At 34.8% G+C, this 20931-nt stretch overlaps 1 protein-coding gene across 1 annotated transcript in view; it reads left to right on the forward strand.

Moving 5' to 3' along the window:
• LOC145263098 (neurobeachin-like protein 1) overlaps positions 1-20931 on the forward strand; it is a 319648-nt gene that overhangs the window by 213541 nt on the left and 85176 nt on the right. The window contains exons 30-35 of the mRNA XM_080120024.1: positions 5012-5719; positions 9961-10093; positions 12235-12341; positions 16731-16862; positions 16996-17116; positions 18566-18750. Coding sequence (XP_079976150.1) covers positions 5012-5719; positions 9961-10093; positions 12235-12341; positions 16731-16862; positions 16996-17116; positions 18566-18750 — 1386 coding nt within the window. The remainder of the gene's footprint in view (positions 1-5011; positions 5720-9960; positions 10094-12234; positions 12342-16730; positions 16863-16995; positions 17117-18565; positions 18751-20931) is intronic.

Here is a 20931-nt window from a genome sequence, read left to right on the forward strand (position 1 = left end):
AAAATTATTACAGTTAGTAAGGTGGATAACATATGGCCTACATACTAGTCTACATATAAAACGAGAAGAAGAAGCAGAGAAAATGTCAAGAAATTTAACTCAGCACATTGTGTCTTCATATAGATCCAATCGACAAGTAAACTACGAATCTGAAGATGGTGGTGGGTTCCAGAAGGATAAGCATACACCATTTACAGTTGGTCTGGCCCTTACATCATATCAAGCAAACAGGTCACGTTCAGAAGTGGAAATGCTCAGAGACATGAAGGCGGCTGTTTCGTATGATGAGGTGGAGAGAATAACAACAAGAATGGCTTTGGCTGTAATGGATAATGTAAATGACAGTGTTCAGGGCATGCACATACCCCCTTTTCTAAAGCAGGGTGTGAGACCCTTGTTTGCAATTGACAATATTGACTGGAGTAGTGAGGTAGGGCCATTTCATGGGGCAGACTTGCTAATAGCACAGCAAGAGCTTGAAAGTAATCCCATTCTTGGTGGTAAACTTAAGTTAAACCTAGGTATCAAAGACAAGTCTTTAAAAGAAAATTTAGATGTAAAGTACTTTCAATGTGACAAACCATCAATTCCAAAGGTTGATCATGTGAATTACAAATTGTACACTCTGAAAGGCACTGACATTGTCTATGAGCAGATGAATGTAATTTGGTTCTTGACCTGTAGCTGGATTTTGTCAAATGTGTTGAGGGATGGGAAGTGGGGAAAAGATGAAGAGTGTGAAGATGGTGAAGATGTAGCTGATAATACAGGAACAGAGTCACAAGGAAAACAGGTATATGAAGAAGTTAAAGAAATGGGAGCCACGAGCACAGGCACCAAAGACAATGAAGATGAAACATATGTGTTGGAAAACATGGAGGAAGAAACTACAAACAATAGAGATGAGGAAAATGAGATGGGAGGTATATATGAAGAAACCAAAGATGGTTCAGTGACTACTGCTGTGTCAGATAAAAATTCAACAGAAATTATGACGACTGGATCAAAAAATAAAGTCTGTACTCAGAAAAAGAATCTCCAATGTCCTACGTGGTCAACCTATAATTCACTTATCACTAAGAAAACACCAATTTGGAATGTTGGAATATGTGCCCCTCTTTACAGGAGAAGTCCAACAGAGTGGCCTGTACTCTTGACTATTCTAATGCAGGCACAGAAGATTAATTGCATGACTATGGGAGATGATTGCAGGCCTGTGATTACACTAGATGGCGACTTGTATAATCGTGCAGTAAGATTGAAAGATTACAAATCGCAGTGGTGCATTAGACTTGGGAGTTTGCACACTACTATGGCTGCTCTCAAATGTTTAGGGAAGTATGTTGAAGGCAGTGGCATTGATATAGCTTGGCAAGAGTCAGACCTTTATGGACCAGCGACAGTGAGGCAAATATTAGATGGGCGACATGTGTAAAGAGGAATAGAAGCACATACAGTGACACTCATAGCATTGCATCATTTGTTCTTTCAGACTGTGTTCTCAGAAAATGACAGAGCAGAAATCACACCAGGTATCAAGAAAATTGCCCAATCATTTAAGTCATACATCAATGAACCAATCAAGGATACAGAAGAATTTCAGAAACAAATTAACCTTATGCACCATCAGCTGATGACAAATGATACTTTCAAACGGATGGAGGAATAGCAAGAAAATGGGAAAGGTATTCAAAAATTCCTGACAAACTACATGAACCAAGTAATTGTTTTGCTGATGTTCATTGCTGCTACAAGGAAAGGTGATTGGAAGCTTCATTTGGCAAAAATGGAAGAGTTGTTGTCCTACTTCCATGCACATGATCAGTTTAACTATGGAAGATGGGGTATGCTATATGTTACTGACATGTTGGAGATGCAGACAAATGATCCTGATCTATGGAAATTTCTTAATGAAGGAAACTTTACCATTGCTAAACACAATGCATCATTTACAGCAATTGATCCAGATCATGCGATTGAACAAGAACATAAGAAAATGAAATGCAAAGGGGGTTTCATCGGCATTACAGGAAATGAGTCAGCATTAGACAAATACTTTATCATTGCTCCTACATTAAGCAGAGTCATTAATGAGTTCAAAGACTATGCTGGAATAGAAAGTAGACAGGCAACATCACTTCACCACGAATTAACTGGTGGAAAAGGTACTAGATTGATACAAAATGCTGCAAAACTTGTGGATGCCATCAACAAACAAGGAAATCCATTTGAAGAAAGTGACATGTTTAACTTGATGACATATGCTGTACCGCCAATTGAAGTCAGTCAGAATATTGAACAAAGAGATAAATTAGGAAGAGAGGCACTGGGGAAGTTTGTGACGAGTAGGATGGTTGAGAAGACAGTTGGCTTTTGTGATCCCCAGAAGAAAAATAACATTCCCTATTTCAAGAATGTTGGTCCAGTTGTCAAAACAAAGGTGAAGGGCCAATTAGTTGCTGTCAAACAAGAGAGGAAATTGCTTTCTAGACTATTGGTTATAGGCAAAAGAAGACCTGAATTTGAAATGAAAGATGCTATAGGAGAATATGAATTTGACAGTGCCCCAGTGCCCCACCATCAAATTTCCAGCCAGATGGTTCAATGATTATGCTTTCTGGAAAATCCCAGTTAGTAAAGTTGGTCATGGATCTCCCTATTCCAGAAGATGTAAGCCAGCCCCCAGCAGATCAAGCAAATAGCACCCAAACTGCAATTTTAATAATTTATGCAATGTGTGTTGTCAACATGGTAACAAAAACATGTGAGAAATTTACTGCTTTAAATTTTGTAAACAAATTTGTTGAAATGGTTGAAGATATGGGGGCACAATATGATGAAATACGTGTTGTCTTTGACCAATATCGACCAGGATCTCTCAAACAAACCACAAGAGACAAGAGAACCAAGAAAACAGCAGCTATCCATTATCATGTTAATGACAGTACAGACATAAAAAATATAAGGATGTTTCTATCACATATCCAGACAAAGGCTGAGCTCACCAAATATCTATCACAGAAAGTACTAGCACACTAGCAAGGAAAGTCAAAGAAGGTTCTTGTTATGTACGACACAATCATAGAAGCTAATTGCCACCTTGCCAATGTTTTGTCCATGCCACAAATGTCAGAAGGAAGTCACTGCTTAGAGGAAGGTGACCAGTTGGTACTGCTTAATGCTGTGGACGTCAATCACAAAGATGAAAATGCTAAAGTAGATATATTTTCAGTAGATACAGATGTCTTTGTGTTACTTACTGGAAACTATCCATTAATCCCGCCAATGACGTGCTTTGTTAGGAATAATACAGAGAGGATTTAAATATTTGAAAGCTATAATAAGCTCGGCATTAAGAAAGCAAAAGCATTAGTGGGATGGTATGCCTTCATAGGGACTGACAACACTGGTGCATTTGCTGGGAAAGGAGTCACAAGTCACTTCAAGGCATTTATGGCATGTGATACCCCCCTGCTTGATGCCTTTGCAGCATTTGGAAAGAGTACTGATGTTCCAGAGTGGGTTGTCAACCAGATGGAACGCTACATATGCCTTTTGTATAAACCTTCTGGAAAAGTGACATCAGAGAGTATAAAAGAACTGAGATGGGCACTCTTTGCACAAAATGCCAAGGAAGGAAGGCAGTTGCCTCCTACATTAGGAACTCTCATACCGCACACACAAAGGGCATTCTACATGGCTTTGGTTTGGAATCTATCCACCAAACCATGCCCTAGCATCCCACCAGCAACTAATTTTTCATGGGAGAGGCAGGATGGTTATTTGGTACCTGTACTAAATATTAATGTGCCAGCACCAGAAGTATTGTTAGAGCTGCGTCAATGTTCCTGCCGCAGTTCCTGTATGACAAACAGATGTGGATGCCATAAGAATTCACTAATGTGCTCTGATGCTTGTGGATGTGGTGATGGCTGTGAAAATTCAGAGGACTACAATGAAGAAATAGATGACATTAGTGAAGATGACATGGAATGATATAGAAATGTACAATATAACTATACCTAATATATAATATATTTTTTTTTTCATTAAGAATACTTGAAAATGTAAATTATCTCTCTGCCACAAATTACTATCTAGAGCAGTCTCTATAGTGTACCCATATATTTTTTTCATCTCAATTGGCCCAGTGTTTCTCTAGTTATAAGATTTGGAACATTATGCCAAATCGGGCTGAAAATTGTTTTTTTGCCCCCTCACGTCCCCAAATTGGGGGGTATCAATTTTTTTTGTGCAACATTGGTAACCCAGCCTACCATATAGTACTGATAGGAGTATGAATGCCCACAAGGCAATTTCAGTTTTGAACCAAACGCTCCCCTTAATTCCTATGGGCTGTGCATTATTTTGGAGGCCATCTTAGGCAAAAGCGCCCTTTGTCTACCCTGTATCCAGTGATTTTGGTTTTAAAATATGGGGGCATTCACTATATGTTAAGAAAATCATTGAAAGACAACCCAGTTTCCTGATATTTTGGCAAAAAATAAAGTTTCTACTATATTCTCATGATTTTCGTAGCCATTTTGGAAAAGCGCCCTCTCGTGATAAAATATGATGCTAATAGTTGGAAGACAAGTTGAAAGTTATTCGTTGTGATGTTCTTGATCATATCCAAGTGAAATTTCAATTTTGGCAAAATTCTTGAAGTAGATGACAACTGCTCCCTGACTATTTGGCATTAAATAACCTGAAAAGAGTTGATATGCCGTAAAACAAAAACAACCAACCAACCTAACCAAAAGGCCAGGGTTATTATCTAATTGCTTAATAGTCAGAAAACTTCTTCCTATTACTTATTCATTATTGTTTGACTGATTAATATAGTTGATATCGTCAAAAACTTCTTATTCTTTATTATTGTTATTATTATTATTATAAAAATTATTATTATTATTATACAGCTAGCCAATATCAAGTAGAACATAACTGTTAATTTGTTAGTAAATTTTATGATTGTGTTTTAAAAATCTTTTCATTCTTATTTTTACAGCTCTTGCAATTTTTAGTTTCAAAATCTGGTTCCGCCAAAAACTTTTCCAAACAACTCTGTTGGCAAGAAATTCTCTGTAAGCTGTTCATCTCCTATCCAAAGACCACTAATTTTAGCTTGGGTTCCTCACCCCAACCCATCCTTAAGATAAGTGACGAGGGTCCCATTCGAGTTGAGACCCCATGCGCAACCAACGAAATGGCAAGAGGCACAGATATCGAAAGCCGCCGGATGTTCCTGGATATTCCTTCGTCACGGAGCTCCGTCAACCTTCTCTCACCAAACAACACAATGGGCCCCCCGATGTATGAGCAGGTGAAAAATGACTACTGGAACCTCGTGGAAGATTCAGAAGAGCGGTCCATGAGCCGAAGTTCAAGCACGAGCGCAGAGGACCTTAGTAGCTTGGCACAGCGAGTTGGCTGGAAGGGAATTGACGGGTTCGCGAATGGCCTGCTTTCTCACAGTGAAAGCATGAATGATGTGCCTACAGTCCCGGAAGAGGACGATGAGGAATTGCTGGAAGAGACGCAAGCGTCAGCAATGCATGCTGAGAACTTCCAGAGGGCGCTGGATAATCTTGGAATCCAAAAGATCTATGTACGCGAATCAGTAGAGAAGAATGAAGAATTTACGCAGAACATGTTAATTATATTACTGACCATCATGTGGAAAGGCGTTGATGGTTCCGATGCAGCAGCTTGGAAGGTTTGTTCTGTTTACCATTTTCTTCTAGTCATTCCAATTCAAAAAGTTTTATATATTGTGCTTGTCTTGACAAACTATAATCGCATTGTATTTTATGGCTTCCTAACATACAATTTTTGGTACAACTTTACTATCGTGTGTTGTCTGACCCAATTGTGTATTTTCGAACAAAGGCATTTAAGGGAAAAACTGAAATGTTGTGACCCTTTCGGCTGTGATCATAGTGTAGTATCTGTGTTAACTGTATCAAGCAGAACCAAGGGTCAAAACATTATTATTACTTTTTATTGATTTGAGCGACAGCTGGTCACTGGAATCAATTATTATGATTAGAAAAATAAACAATTAAATTGGGAAAAAAATGATTGGTACATATAATATAATAATATCACAAAAGGAATGTGAAAATTGAAAATAGATGTAAACATTATTTTTGGTTTGAATAAACAAATAACTAGATCGGGAACATCAGCTGTTGGTCTAAGACACGTAATGATGTGACGTAAAGAAACATGTGATGTATGTAGATTTGGGGAGATTCTAGGAGTCGTTAGCTGGACATCAGAGAGAACGGACGACTCAAGATGACGTGGGAAGCGGCGTCACTTCGGACAGCCAAGATGTAAAGAACGTGTAATCTCTGAAAATGACAGCCGAGTCATGAAAATAAATGTTCATAAATAATTCAGGAATGTGTTGTGTTATTTACATCTGTTAAAAGAACTGTTTATCTACAACTGTTTTTATACATCTATGTCAATTGTTTCCTGTTAGAACTGTTGCATAAATGTTAAAATATACACACTAGATGATCAACTAAATGATACTAAGTGTATACATACACGCATTTACATGTACATGAATATACAGAAAATGATAACCCTAACTATTCAACATGTACGTTGTTATATTCATATATATATATATATATATATATATATATGCACATAATATAACTTGTACGTCGTTTTAGAACATATTCATACACCTGCCTATATAACAAAACATTGTTACGTATTTACATGTCATGTTAAAGTTAATATAAATTACAAAAATATGGACCAGTAGAAGATGTGCTAGAGCTGATTTTCAGGGGGAAAAAAAAAAAAGAAAAAGTGCAGTATATTGAGAAGAAGCAAGATGGCTGACCTGAAAGATGGTGGCATTGGATTCTGCGCAAAGCAACTTAAATGGTAGAATGCAGTTATCTCCCCCTAATTTCAATCTTCTAAACCGTTAATTTACAGTGAAAAAATTGCAACTTGGAAAAATTCTGTTTTCACTTATAATTATTTTTCTACTGTATCATTTTTTGTAACTTTTGGAATTTATACTAATTTCGGCATGACATGTAAGTACGTAATAGTGTTTTTTTCTGAAATGCATTTATCGAAAACACACTATAGTAAAGTTATACCAAATTTTTTGTGCTTATTTAGAAAAATAAAAGTAAAGAAAATGCAGAAAAGTCTTTATGATCTACGTACCCATCATGGAACGAAGATGGCATAATCCAAAAATCGCATAATTTGATTAATTAGTATTTTTTTTTATTATTAAAGAAAATCAAATTTCATGGTATACTTGATGTGAGAGAAACCAGTTGTGACGTTTCTGAACTTTTGAGATGATGATTGGGTATTCGTATTATTTTGAATTCATCGGACTACTGTTCTCATCTTGAGTGTGATTTTCACAACGTTTCAGTCGATGGGCGACCGAAAAATACAATTGCAAATTACTTAGGACCTCTACCCAGTCATGGCTGACAGAACAAGAGCACGCTACCCCCGTGAAGTAAATAAAGGGTTCTGCTTGCAATTCCGTCCAAATTCCCGAGTTTGACAAGATACACCTGAAGAAGGTCAGAGGTTACATCGACTGAAACGTTGTGAAAATCAGGCTCAAGATGAGAATAGTAGTCCGATGAATACAAATAATACGAGAAACCAGTTGTTATATTTGATTGAATTCAAGAGCGGACAACTAAATTCAGCTTTCTTTTTTTTCTTCTAAAAATGATTAATCGCTAAAAATTATAAAATTTTATTTTCTTGAATTAAAAAAAAAATATTTGATCAATTTTCATAATTTTTGGAATATAACATCTTCATCCCATAACAAGTAGGTACACTACAAAGGTTTTTTTTTTTTTTTTTTTTTTCAAAATAAGTGCAATTCTAAAAAAGCACTACTTGAATAAATGTGAAAACTGTGGCCATTTCTTGCACTAATGGTAAAATCAAAATTCCCTTTTTCAGATTAATTCAACTTTACAGTATAGTGCCCATATTGTTAGATATTGACCGGACAATGCCATTATTCAAGCCAAAATGTTTTGTTACAGTAATTTAGGAATGTTAATTTAAAAATGTTATAACAATTTAGTTGACAACTTTGAAATAATGACATGTAAAAACATCAGGTGATTTTCTTAGTAACCTATACTAATGACATCATTTAGAAGGGGGATGGTCTTTTAGAAATATGTGGAAATTAGTTGAGTCAATTGGGGTTGAGAGAGGGACAAAGGCGGTCTTCAGATCGTGATGGCTCCAAATACAGGGTGGAATGATAAAGTTGTCGCCCTAAAGAAAAAAAAACACTACCGCTTTATTTTAAAACTTTTTCTTGAAAAAAATCAATTCAGGTCATTTGATTATGTAGTAGAGCTGCCATCCATTCAATGTAGCCACCTTCAGCTTCAATCACTGCCTCGATATTGGTCTGGAACTGGGAGCATACATGTGCTGGTGGGAGCTTGGCGAATACTTGGTGGTGATCAGGCTTACTTTGATATTGTGGGAGGTCATGTTGGTGATGTTTTCAACGTATGACCAAACAAACTAGTTTAGCGGGTTCAGATCAGGGAAGGAGGGGGGCAGTAAGAGAAGGTTACAAAGTCATAGCACTCTTTCTGAAGCTGAGCCTGAGTTTCTTTCGATTTGTGGGTTGGCACCGAGTCCTGCTGCCATACCCTGGATCATTTGAATAGAAGTTTTAATAAAAACATGTTTCACTTTTGCCCTGTGCAACACCATGTAGCCCTATTAGTTGTCCTAGATATCATAATATTTAATCACTCTTAAGTTCGACCATGACTAATATTTTGACCAAGTTTAGTGACGATTGGTCAAGCAATGTAGATGTTAGGCTGTACATGTAATAAAAAAAGAAGAAACATTGTTACAAACTTAACTGAAATTATAACCTCTTTGGCCTTGGTAATTAATTTTTCTCTTAGTTTGGAGATTTTTTTTTTTTTTTTAATTATTAAAAATGATTATCTACTCATTATGATTCCCAATCCACTAAACTTTTTATTGCAGTAATGCATTTTTAATGTTTAATAAAAACAAAAATGACAGTTCTTGTCAAGAATTTCCCCTGTATATTAAAAAACAAAAACAAAAAATTTTTTTTTTTTATGAGATATATAGCTGTGATGAAATAAAAATATGATGTTCCAAAAGTTGCATCAATTGATCATGTTGTTTCATTTATATATATATAAAAGTTAGAATATGTGTGTGTGTGTGTGAGGACATTTCTCAACCTATATACTCAACAAATGTTTGATCTACAGCCTTGAAATTCGGTATATAGGGCATTCAGACGTGTGGAAAACTTTTTAATTGTTTTTTTCATTTGTTCAAATTGGTACTTTGGGGTTCATCAGATTTTTATCTGTTTGTCAACTCTTTCATAACTGCATGCGCGAATTGTTCACATGACAGATTCCTTATGTGAAGAATAAGTAGGTTTGAAACACTGTTTAAAGATTGCATACTTATGTGTCACGTCAAAATTAGTGTAAATTCCAAAACTTATGAAAAATGATCCCGTAGAAAATTAATTACGAGTAAAAATAGAATTTATTGAATGATCAAGGATTATTGTAGGTTTTTAATTATTAAAGTTGTACAATTCTTAAAATCTCATTATTTATGATAATCTGACTTATTTCTCTTGCTTTTCCTGAAAAATCTCTGACCATTAGCATCACGGATTTTTTTCTGTAAAATAGATCTAGCATATTATCTACAAGATCATTTTTTAAAAATTTTTGGAATTTATACTAATTTCGACATGACCCGTAAGTATGTAATAATATTTTCACCTGAAATGTTTTAAAATTCACTATTCGGCACAAGCATTGTTTTTTAATCCAGGGTGAATTCTGGACAAGAACCAAAATCACTTTGAATTTTTTTATTTATTAAAAACAAATTTTCTTTCAGGAACGAGGTCAAGTATTTTCATGTCTTGACAAAATGAATCAGTCTTATGAGTTGCTAAGGCATCCAAATGAATTGAAACGACGACTTCTGGAAATGATGTTACATTCTTGTACCTCAGACTTGCGAGAATCTGGTAGGCACTGAAATCTTTTTTCGTCGCTTCTACACTATTGGGACAAAATTTTGGAAATCTTAATACTGAGTTTCACATGAAAACAATGGTATCTACATATTTCTCGTATTTTTAAGATGATTTTATCCAAAAATTATGAAAATCGATAAGGTAGAAAATTATTTATTAAAAAAAATGAAAATAAAATTTTATAAAAACGATCATAAAACAGGAGAGTTCAAAAGGAAGGTAATTTTCCATTTTCATTCAAACAAGATGGCCAAAACTTTTCACCTAACATGATTAAAGTTGCTTATTTTTAAACTTCAGTAATATTCAGTTAATTTTGACTGAATAATTTGGAAGCTACCATTGTAACTTATTAGAATTGACAAAAAAAAAAACAGTTGAAACCATTATTTTTTTTTATCTGAAAACTCCATTTATTGACTACAAAATCTCGTTCCAATTCTGTAGAAGCACCCTCTTTTCTTTTCCTAAATTTTTTCATTTAAAAAAAAAATATTCCTTTTATCTTATAAATGTGAGGTCTCTCTGAATTGGTAGAAATTTTGTTTTCTTTAAATTAGGGGCTTATTTTTGGCCACAATTTAGAGCTTGTTATCATCTGTTAGCCTGTTTTTCAGTTAAAATCAGTTTTTAAAAGAAATACCTTTTTCTCCTACCTATAGCCTTAGTCTTTTTAATGTGGTATAGTTGCATGCATGCCGGTTTATTTTTTGTCAGTCAGAAAAACTTGTAACACAAACTTTGTTTTTTTTTGTATAAAAATATAAAAAAATATTATTTTCTTTTTTCTTTATTGCCTTGTGTGCATGTATCAAGCTGGAGAGGGTGGACAGGAGGGTGGGTGGATGAAACCATGAGCTCGTTTAAAGTTGCTTTGTCTGCTGGCTGTTTGCTTCTCCACTCTTTTGCCTTTTCTCTGGGCTACATATGTGACTTGCTCTCTACAGCTGTGAGTGTCAAATATTTGACCTTTCACCACCAGCGACATTTGTTTTGATAACCTGACCCCAATCATTCAGTGCGGATTGGCTACCAGCTGTAATGCGTGTGTATGTGCACAGCTTCACCACGCGACATAAGGCCAATAAGAATTTCCTGTCTTTCCAATAATGGTCTTTCATTCTTGTTAGCTACTTACATCAAGAAGTTTCATGCCTTGTCTGGAGTGATTTCCATAAAAAGGGCGATAATAAAGAAGGTTAAAAAGAAAAAAGGAAGAAAAATTCCACCAGCAAAAGCTTTCAGATATAGTGAACATCAAGTGGTATGACTATGTAACGAACATCAAGTGGTATGACTATGTAACGAACATCAAGTGGTATGACTATGTAACGAACATCAAGTGGTATGACTATGTAACGAACATCAAGTGGTATGACTATGTAACGAACATCAAGTGGTATGACTATGTAACGAACATCAAGTGGTATGACTATGTAACCAACATCAAGTGGTATGACTATGTAACCAACACAAGTGTTCTTGAAAAAGCAAACAGCTGCAGTATTAAGGCCACAATCATGAGACACTTCCTCAGAATGGGCGAGAACAGGCTCCCTCGACAAAGACTGTTCTCAGAGCTAGTTGCAGGGAAAAGACCCATCAGCTGCCCTCTAAGCTGATACAAAGACCAACTCCAAACCACCCTGAAAAACACTGGATTTGATATTTACACCTGGAAAACAACAGTTCAGGACCACCACCTGTAGCGCCAATTCATCATATCTGGTGCCAAACAATATGAAACGGGAAGGAAAAGACTGGTGGAGATAAAGAGGCAGGCAAGAAAAAATCAAGCAGAACAGCCCCGCCCCTCTGCCAACATTTGTCTGCCTTCCCTGCCTATGCAGATTCTATGCTCAGATTGGTGTAAGAAGCCATCTTCGAGCCAAGCATTAAAAGAAAAGGAAATTAAAAATTGAAATTCTTTGGGTACGAGAAATCAGCTGATATATATATATATATATATATATATATATATATAGGAGATATGTTTTTGTTGTTTTAGTAATGAATCTATTAACTAAAATAACTTGTGATCTTGTTTGCATTTAAAACGATCATTTATCGTTTGTGTATTACTTTATCTTGATTTTACTTATGTACGCTTCTTAAAAAAAAATATTTTTTAGGTCACACGTTTGCCAGTTATTCAGAAAATGCGATTGAATTAATCAAAATTGCCCAAGACTTCATCATTGGAAACATTAACGGAAATGATTATGTCTACAGTGAAAGGGTAAGTATTTTACAATAACTAGGATATTGCCAAGGCTGTTGCAAAGAAGGTGGGCTCCCTCTAGCATGCTAGAAAATTAATCACATCAGAGAGTATCCTATATCTATACAAAGCCACAATTCGCCCATGCATGGAGTATTGTTGTCATATCTAGGCTGGTGCATCTGTTATTAGTTTCTCACTCTTAGACATGGGCTGAAAAAGAGTCTCAAAGCTAATAGGATCTGCATTGTCGGTTAAGCTCCAACCTCTGTCCCATCACCACAATGGCACATCCCTATGCCTGTTTTATAAGTACTTTAATGAAATGTGCTCTAGTGAACTCATAGCACTTGTGCATCCTCGACTAGCCTGACAAGCAGCAAAATTCCATCCCTTTACTATTAAGATCTTTAGATTCCTGAAAGTCTTTTACTCTAGTAGTTTCTTCTCTTGAATTACTAGACTTTACAATTCCCTCGTTTCCTAACTACTAACCTGTTGAAGTTTAAATGTAAGGAGAACAGACCTCTTGCTGTTTAATTCTCCACAATCCCCTGTTAGACATGATACCAAATAGTAGCCCCTTACAGAGTGGAATGATAAAATTTTCATCAGAGAAAAGACGGTATGATTCCATTTCCATTTGATGAAAATTGTTTTTTTTTTGCCGTAAAAAGTTAGATTGATGAGGAAATAAGGAGTTATTTTATATTAAATTTCATGCATTTATGGTGGGAGGAACAGATTGGAAAATTTGTTTTAATTTCGGATTCTTTTGACATCACTGATTGATTGAATTAATATATATATATATATATATATATATATATATATATATATATTTATTTGAAATTGGTATATTTAGGCATCATTTTTTCATTCAAGCAAACATTAAATGCATTAGAGATACTTTGCTTTATGATTCTTTTTTTTTTTTTTAAATTTTGCATATAATTTATTTTTATATCAAAATCGAAAATATTAATGAAGGTTCCATGATTGTTACTGTCACAAGCGCTTTTGATTCATCCACGAATCATCTTCAATTATGAAACTTTCATTAATATTTTCGATTTTGATGTAAAAAAGATTATATGGAAAATCGAAAAAATAACAAAAAAAGAATCATAAAGCAAATATCCCTGTTGTATTTAATAATGTTTGCTTGAATATATATATATATATATATATATATATATATATATATATATATATATATACACACACCAATAATATTAACAATTATATATATTGATAGTGTTTCTGCTCCCCATAATAGTGTGGAGCTTTTATCTTGATAAGTTTTGCTTTGTTAAAGATTTACTCTTTGATAATATAATTATTTTTTATATATATATATATATATACTAGCAGGGGTGCCCGGCGTTGCTCGGGTGTTTGGAGGTGTATGCTGTGCAAAAAAAGCAAAAAAACAAAAAAAAATGGTTAATTTTTTAAAACTTTGACCCCTATTATGACCCCTTAAAATTTATAGTTTCGGGCTCAAATCACTTTATTAAGTTAGATCCAGGTTCAAGGAACCTATATCTAAAATTTCAAGTTTCTAGATCCAAAATTGTCGGAGGAGTTTGGTAGAGTTCTTAAAGGTCAAATCGTTGAAATTTGACCCCTTAACAGCCAAATTTCTGGCTGACACCCGTCACATCGATTTTCCCAAATCTCAGTACCCGGTATTTCAAATTTCGAGTCTATAGACTAAAAATTGACAGAGTTATTGCGTAGGGAAATGTACACAGACAGACAGACACTCAGACAGACAGACAGACAGACAGACAGACAGACACGTTCACTTTTATAGATATATAGATATATACACAAACACTTGTGAGCAGAAAAATGGGCCAAACAAATTTTATGCATTTTATTGCACTAAACGCTATATTAAACAAAGAACAATTGAACAAGGAAACTTAAACAAGACTAATAACACAGAACAAGACATTTACTTTAATAAATACTTAGGATGGAATCGAATTTCCCTTCTGATTTCTTTAAAAGATCAATTCTTTAAGACATGCTCACAACCAAAGTAGAACATTGTGAAGAGGAGATGCTATTTCATTCGCTTTGCACAGCTTCCCACAGTTTGTCATTGTTCTCAAAAGTTCTTTTGGCCAATGCACGAGATATTATGGACCAAATATTCTCAATTGGATTTAAATCGAGGCTTTGATCTGTCCAAAATATCACGTCAATTGAATTATCAGAAAACCATTTTTTTTGTGACTTTTAGCATGTTGAAAAATAATGTTCTAGGATATTTTTTTGTGACTTTATCATGTTGAAAAATAATGTTCTGGGATATTCCTAGCTTCTGGATACTTGGTAACAGTCCTGTTTCTAATATTCGAATGTATTCCTTTGCATTGATTGACTACTCCTATCTAATAAGTTCCCCAACTTCTGCTGCAGTAAAAGTTCCCCATACCATTATCCCTCCATTCCCGTGTTTAACTGTCGATTTTATGCAACTTGGCGAAAATCTTTTTCCAGTTCTTCGATTGCACCATTCGGGAGCATCGCTAACAAGACAAAATCTTGATTCATCTAACCAGAAAACATTCCTGAACCAGTCTGTATCTTTCTTGCCATAACCTGAGAAAAGTCTCTTTCTATCATTGATGTTCTTCTTAGATAAAAGTGTCTTCTTTGCACACCTTTTAGAGGAAAATCCCATTTCTTTCATTCATCTAGATATTGTATATCTAGAAAGAGAATTTCCGGCCCCTGTTTTGAATTCTTTGCTATGATCAACATAAGTTTTCTTTCGATCCTTCAACACAGTTAATTTAAGCCTGTAGTCGTCGTTCAAAGTGGGTGCTCCAAGGCGACCAGATTAAGATTTCCCTATTATCAAGCGTTCGACTTCGAACCTTTGACCAATTCGCTTCACTACAGAAAGAAATGTTTTCACATTTTCTTTTCTTAAAATATCAAAAATCTGCTTGTAAATCATTTTGGACTGCCTTACTCTTGCAATTCGTTTTTTTATATCCTTGCCAAAACGCGGTCTTACCATTTTTAGGATTAATTTTTCCACTTATTATTATATGCTATAATAATAATGATCTGCAAAATAGAAATTTTCAGTTAAAATTAACAAAAATTCATGGAAAAATATTGAAAAATCGATTTCTTCCTTTTTTTCACTCTTGGCTGATTTTTTTTGCTCATGAGTGTGTGTGTGTATATATATATATATATATATATATATATATATATATATAAATGTCAGGTCATATCATATGCTACTGTACCATGTAACCCAGTACTACCTGCCTCATGGTCAGGTCACCGGTGACTAAACTGGTTCCCCCACCAGACTTGTTTGGTGGGGAGAGCGGCTAGTCTCCCTGAAGGATTAAAAACAAGACCTTCCAAAGGGCGAATGAATTCTTTTTCTGGATCAACGGCCAACTTGCACCGTGTATATTTGTGTGTGTGTATATGTGTATTGGGGTGGAGACGGCTCCCGTAAGCTTTGGTGAAGGCAACCTTTCTAGGAGAAGCAAATCTCTGATTTAAAAAACCATAAAGCGGTCTACAGTTTAATTTTTTGCTGGCTATCTTGCTCTTGCTTGTTGCTGGATCTCAACATTTTGAACCGAGAGAGAGACTTAGCTGTCGTACAAAGCTAAGACTCTGTAACATTATCTTTGTATAAATATGCCCTCAGGCATTTGGGCTCATGGATTTTAAATGTCTGAGGGAGTGGCACTCGTTTGACAAGACGTTGCAATCATCATATATATATATATATATATATATATATATATATATATATATACTTTTATCAATATAAACAAATTTACGTGGTCGCGACACTGGACATGACAAATGGTTGGTTAAAACCAGAAGTTCTTGTCAGGTGACTTAATAAATGGTTGATTTCCACAGAAAAACCAATCCTCAAAATCTCCAAAAAAAATATATGATTTTGAGGACTGGTTTCTTTTGAGGAAAGCAACCATTTATAAAGTCTCCTGACGAGGACTTCTGGTTTTAAGTGACCATTTGTTTGAAACATTAGCACGTCCAGTGTCGCGACCATGTCAATTTGTTTACATTAATAAAAGTATATCTTGCTCTTCTTTTCTTGAACACTCTTAATAACATCGTTAAATTCATTTGTAATCACTAGGCCTATGACAAGAGAATATTCTTTTCATTATTTTGACTCTCGAGTATATATCAGTTAATATCTTATATGTTTTTAGATAGAGTGATGTAGGTTTCAATTGATTAATGTGTCTGTGTCGCATATATATTCGAGAGCCAAAACAATGAAAAGAATATTTTCTAGTCATAGACCTAATTATCGCTCTTGAATTGAATACCTGTAACCTGGTATATATATATATATATAACTTTTATTTCTTTCTTTAGTTGGTTGAGGATATAATGACCCTCCTTGATGCTCTGGCTGTGTGGGATACTCAAGCTGAATCTGAATGGAGAGAAATGGTTCATATAGGTCTACGGATTTTATTAGCCTTTGCTTGTCAACCAGAACTTGAGGTAAGTAGCCGGTTCATTTTTGAAAGGTAGAATCAAAAGAAGCCATTACTCATGATTTTGTTAAGCAGTTTGTAAAAAAAAAAAAAGAAAGTAAAACTTACATTTTTCTCATATTTTTCTTTTGTATTTTCAGTTGTGTGCAGTTGCCACTGCTCGTTTACATTCCTTGGTGCAGACACGAACTCTAACCAGTTCAGCAGAAGCCTCTTATTTAATTGGTACTTTGTATGATAATGTACAGAAAGCTATTGAGGGTAAGTTCGTCTTATATATATATTTTTACAAGGAAAACATCACATATCAAGGCATGAAGGCCACTCAAGTATAAAGGTTAATGAGTGTAGGGTAGTAGGTGTAGATTGAGTAGAATTTGCATTATTTAAGGGGACGCCTCAACCAGAACTTGTTTACATGGGACTTGAAGGCTACCGTATTGTAATCAGCCGGGAAGCAGGCCAGTGGAACAGTGTTCCACAGGTGGGCAGTTCTAGGAAAGAAGCTTCCTGCCTTTAGATTTAGTCGCTCGTTGAACATTGTGTCACTTTCAGACATGATAGAAGGCTTCTATCGCTTTTGGGATTTGTACACAACTGACCAACTAGTAGATAGTCTGCAACAAAAAAAGAAAACTGGTTTTCATCAAAGGGAAATGGAATTATGTTGTCTTTTCTAGGACAACAATTTTATTGTTCCACCCAGTGTGTGTGTGTGTGTATATATATATATATATATATATATATATATAAAATAAAAATTATGATTAAATTTACCAAAATGATCCAAGATGGTAAAATTAAAGTATATTATAAATATTAAAGAATTAATATTTATAAAGTTATCTCAGCCAGATGTAAAAGCTCAATAAAACCAAATAGGAGATAGAGCTTATAATACGAGCAAACAGTTAATAAAACATGTTAAAAAACACTTTGAAATGAGTTAAAAACATATTTAATCTGAAAAGGAAACACTAGATGGCTTATCTAGTGTTTCCTTTTCAGATTAAATATGTTTTAAACTCATTTTAAAGTGTTTTTCAACATGTTTTATTAACTGTTTGCTCATATATATATATATATATATATATTAGTGCGAGCGACACTCAAAAATACAATTATGAATGAATTAGAACAATTCTTGTTATATTTATTGATTTAATCGAATTATTTATTTTTGTTTGTGTTGGGGTTGGGAACTGTAAATCTATATGCTAAATGTTTTATTCTATTGATATTTTTTATGTATTTATTTTTTTGTGGGGGGTTGCTTAAATTTTTTTTTTTTTGTTATTTTTTTTGTTATTTCTGAATTCCTTTAATCCCATCTTGACCATTTACTGCCAAATTGTACTTTCAAGTTGCCTTTCAAAAAACAATGTTTCTTACTTTTATTGCTTGTCAGCTCAACTGGTCTTCAAAGTACAGGTCTATGCATGATTCAGCAAGTGAATAATGGGTTTAGTTTATGTTTGTGCGTCAGTTGCTAACTTCCATCACATGTAGGTTTCATGATTAAAAAATTTCTATATTGCAAAAAAGAAAAATTCTGGCGGTAAAAGTTTAAAAGGTTTGACACAATATTTGTTAGCTAACCAAATGCCAACAGAATATAAAAAAAAGTTTTATGTAACATTACAAAACCAGTATAAATATTTGATGCCGATTTCTATCCTTGTTTGCCATTTTTTTTTCTTCTGTATTCAGAAAACAGTGATACATATTCTTTCCTCATCCCTGTCCTCAAAGCTTTGATCGACAAATCCTACACCCTTCTTAATATGGAAATATACTTACCGAACCTGCCGCCCACTGCCAGAAGTCCGACCTTTTTTGATGATTTTCGCATTTATTGTGGTGGTTGTGAATGGGCCAATTTTGTGTGTACGCAGGTGAGTCAAATTTTAAAATACTACAGTATGATGGATGATGAGTGTTATGATGGTGTTGATTGCAAGCAAGACTCCAAAAATATAAAAGAGGTAGGAGTAGCACACGTTAGAAAAGTACGAAGTAACAAAAAAAATTCCTACTCTCAAGTCAAACGAAAGCCAAACATAACTTTCCAGAAAAATCTCAAAAGAAGCTTGGTTTGCCTCGTTATTCATGAAAAAGATGTGGAGAACTTCACTGGCAGAATGATTGTCCATATTGATCGGTTCTGGAAATGTGATCTGTGCAGATGTAACGGACGGACACAAAGCCTCACATTGTAGACCAAAAGAACCCCGAAGGAGCTACGTAAAAGTAACGAGAACTCAAGCGCAAGTATGTTACGGTTAAAATCAGAGACAAGGATGTTAGACTTCAACTTGACAGTGGTTCAGATTTGTCCATTATAAACCACCATACTTGGTACAAAATTAGAAAACCAGGATGTTGCTTGTTTAATAACTGGAGAAAGAATAAGATTCGAAGGTGAGGTTACTACTAACATAATGTTGAAGGGAATGACATTGAAACTCAAGATGTTTGTATTGAGAAACACTAATAACCTTTTTGGTATGGACTGGATCCAAAAATTTCAACTCTGGGACTCACCCATTAGCGATTTTTGTCAAAAAGTGGATAACCTTAAAGTCGAAGCTGAAAAACTAAAAGACCCAATAGAGTTGTTTCCCAATGTTTTTTTTTTTTTTTTTGATAAACTAGACTGCTGTACAAAAATGGAAACGAAGTTCAAATTACAAAATAATGTCACCCCAGTCTTCAAAATGAAACGGAGCATACTGTTTGCTTCTATACAAAAGATTGACAAAGAACTAGACAGACTAGTCAAAATAGAAATTTTGATCACAATCGACGGCAGCGAATGGGCAGTCCCCACTGTGTATGTAAAGAAAAATATAAGGATATCAAAGTCTGTGCAGACTTGTTGACTTGGTTGAATGCAGCACTTATGGATCATAATCATCCATTACCCAGTCCTGAAGTTTTACTAAACTAAATGGAGGGAAAATATTCTCAAAAGTAGATCTGAGTGAAGCTTACTTACAAATTCCTGTTGAAGAAGAAAGCTTGAAACTTGTCTATTTCCACTCATTAGGGACTTTTTAAATTCAGTAGGTTAGCTTTTCGGAATCAAAGTCGCACCAGCTATCTTTCAACAGATAATCAATACGATGTTGAGTAGCCTTGACTTTTTCCATTGGATACTTTGACGTTATTCTAATGAAAACCGAAATTATAGAGCAACACAGAAAACATGTTTTTTCAGGTATTCGAAAGGATAAATGAGTATGGCTTCACACTTAAAGACACTAAATATGAATTTTCCTCGACAAAATAAAGTACTTAGAGCAGATAATAGACAAAAACGGTAGATGGCCTGATCCAGAAAGATCCATAGCAATAAAAAATATGCCTGAACCACACAATATAACAACATTGCAAAGTTTTTTAGGCTTTTTTTTTACATGGGGATCACCACTTATCAAGGCCCGTAAGCCACTCGGGGATAAGGGTTATTTTGTGTACAATAATCGAAAGGATAATATCGTAGTAATAGTTGGTATTGGAGATTTGATAAAGCGTCTTACTTAAGGGGGCGATTAATCAGGAATTTGTTTATGTTGGACTTGAAGATGTCCAAGTTGTAGTCAGGTGGGAAACAGGCAAACGAAAGAGAATTCCAGGCTAAGCTAACAACTACCAATCCTTCATTCCCAATATGCATACATAGCGTGCACCTTTAAATGAATTACTTAGGAAGGACAAAGGTTGGAACGAGACCATAAAATACAAGATAGTTTTCAAAAGTTGAAAGAGGTGCTAACATTGGAACTATTCCTGACTCACTATAACCCAGATTTAGACATTATTGTTGCAAGTAACACAAGCGCATATGGAATCGACGCATAAAATACAGGACGGATCTACAAAACCTATAACACACACATCAAGAACCCTACTACCTGTGGAAAGGAATTATTCCCAGATAAAGAAAGAATTCTTAAGTATCATTTTCATGGTAACAAGATTCCACAGGAATGGACGACACTTCAAATTACAAACGGGTCACAAACTGCTGATCTTTGGCTCAAAGAAAGGGCTGCCTATCTACACATACAAAA

Source organism: Euprymna scolopes, chromosome 38, assembly GCF_053919585.1.
Source record: "Euprymna scolopes isolate OS-2025 chromosome 38, ASM5391958v1, whole genome shotgun sequence".
NCBI lineage: Eukaryota > Metazoa > Mollusca > Cephalopoda > Sepiida > Sepiolidae > Euprymna > Euprymna scolopes.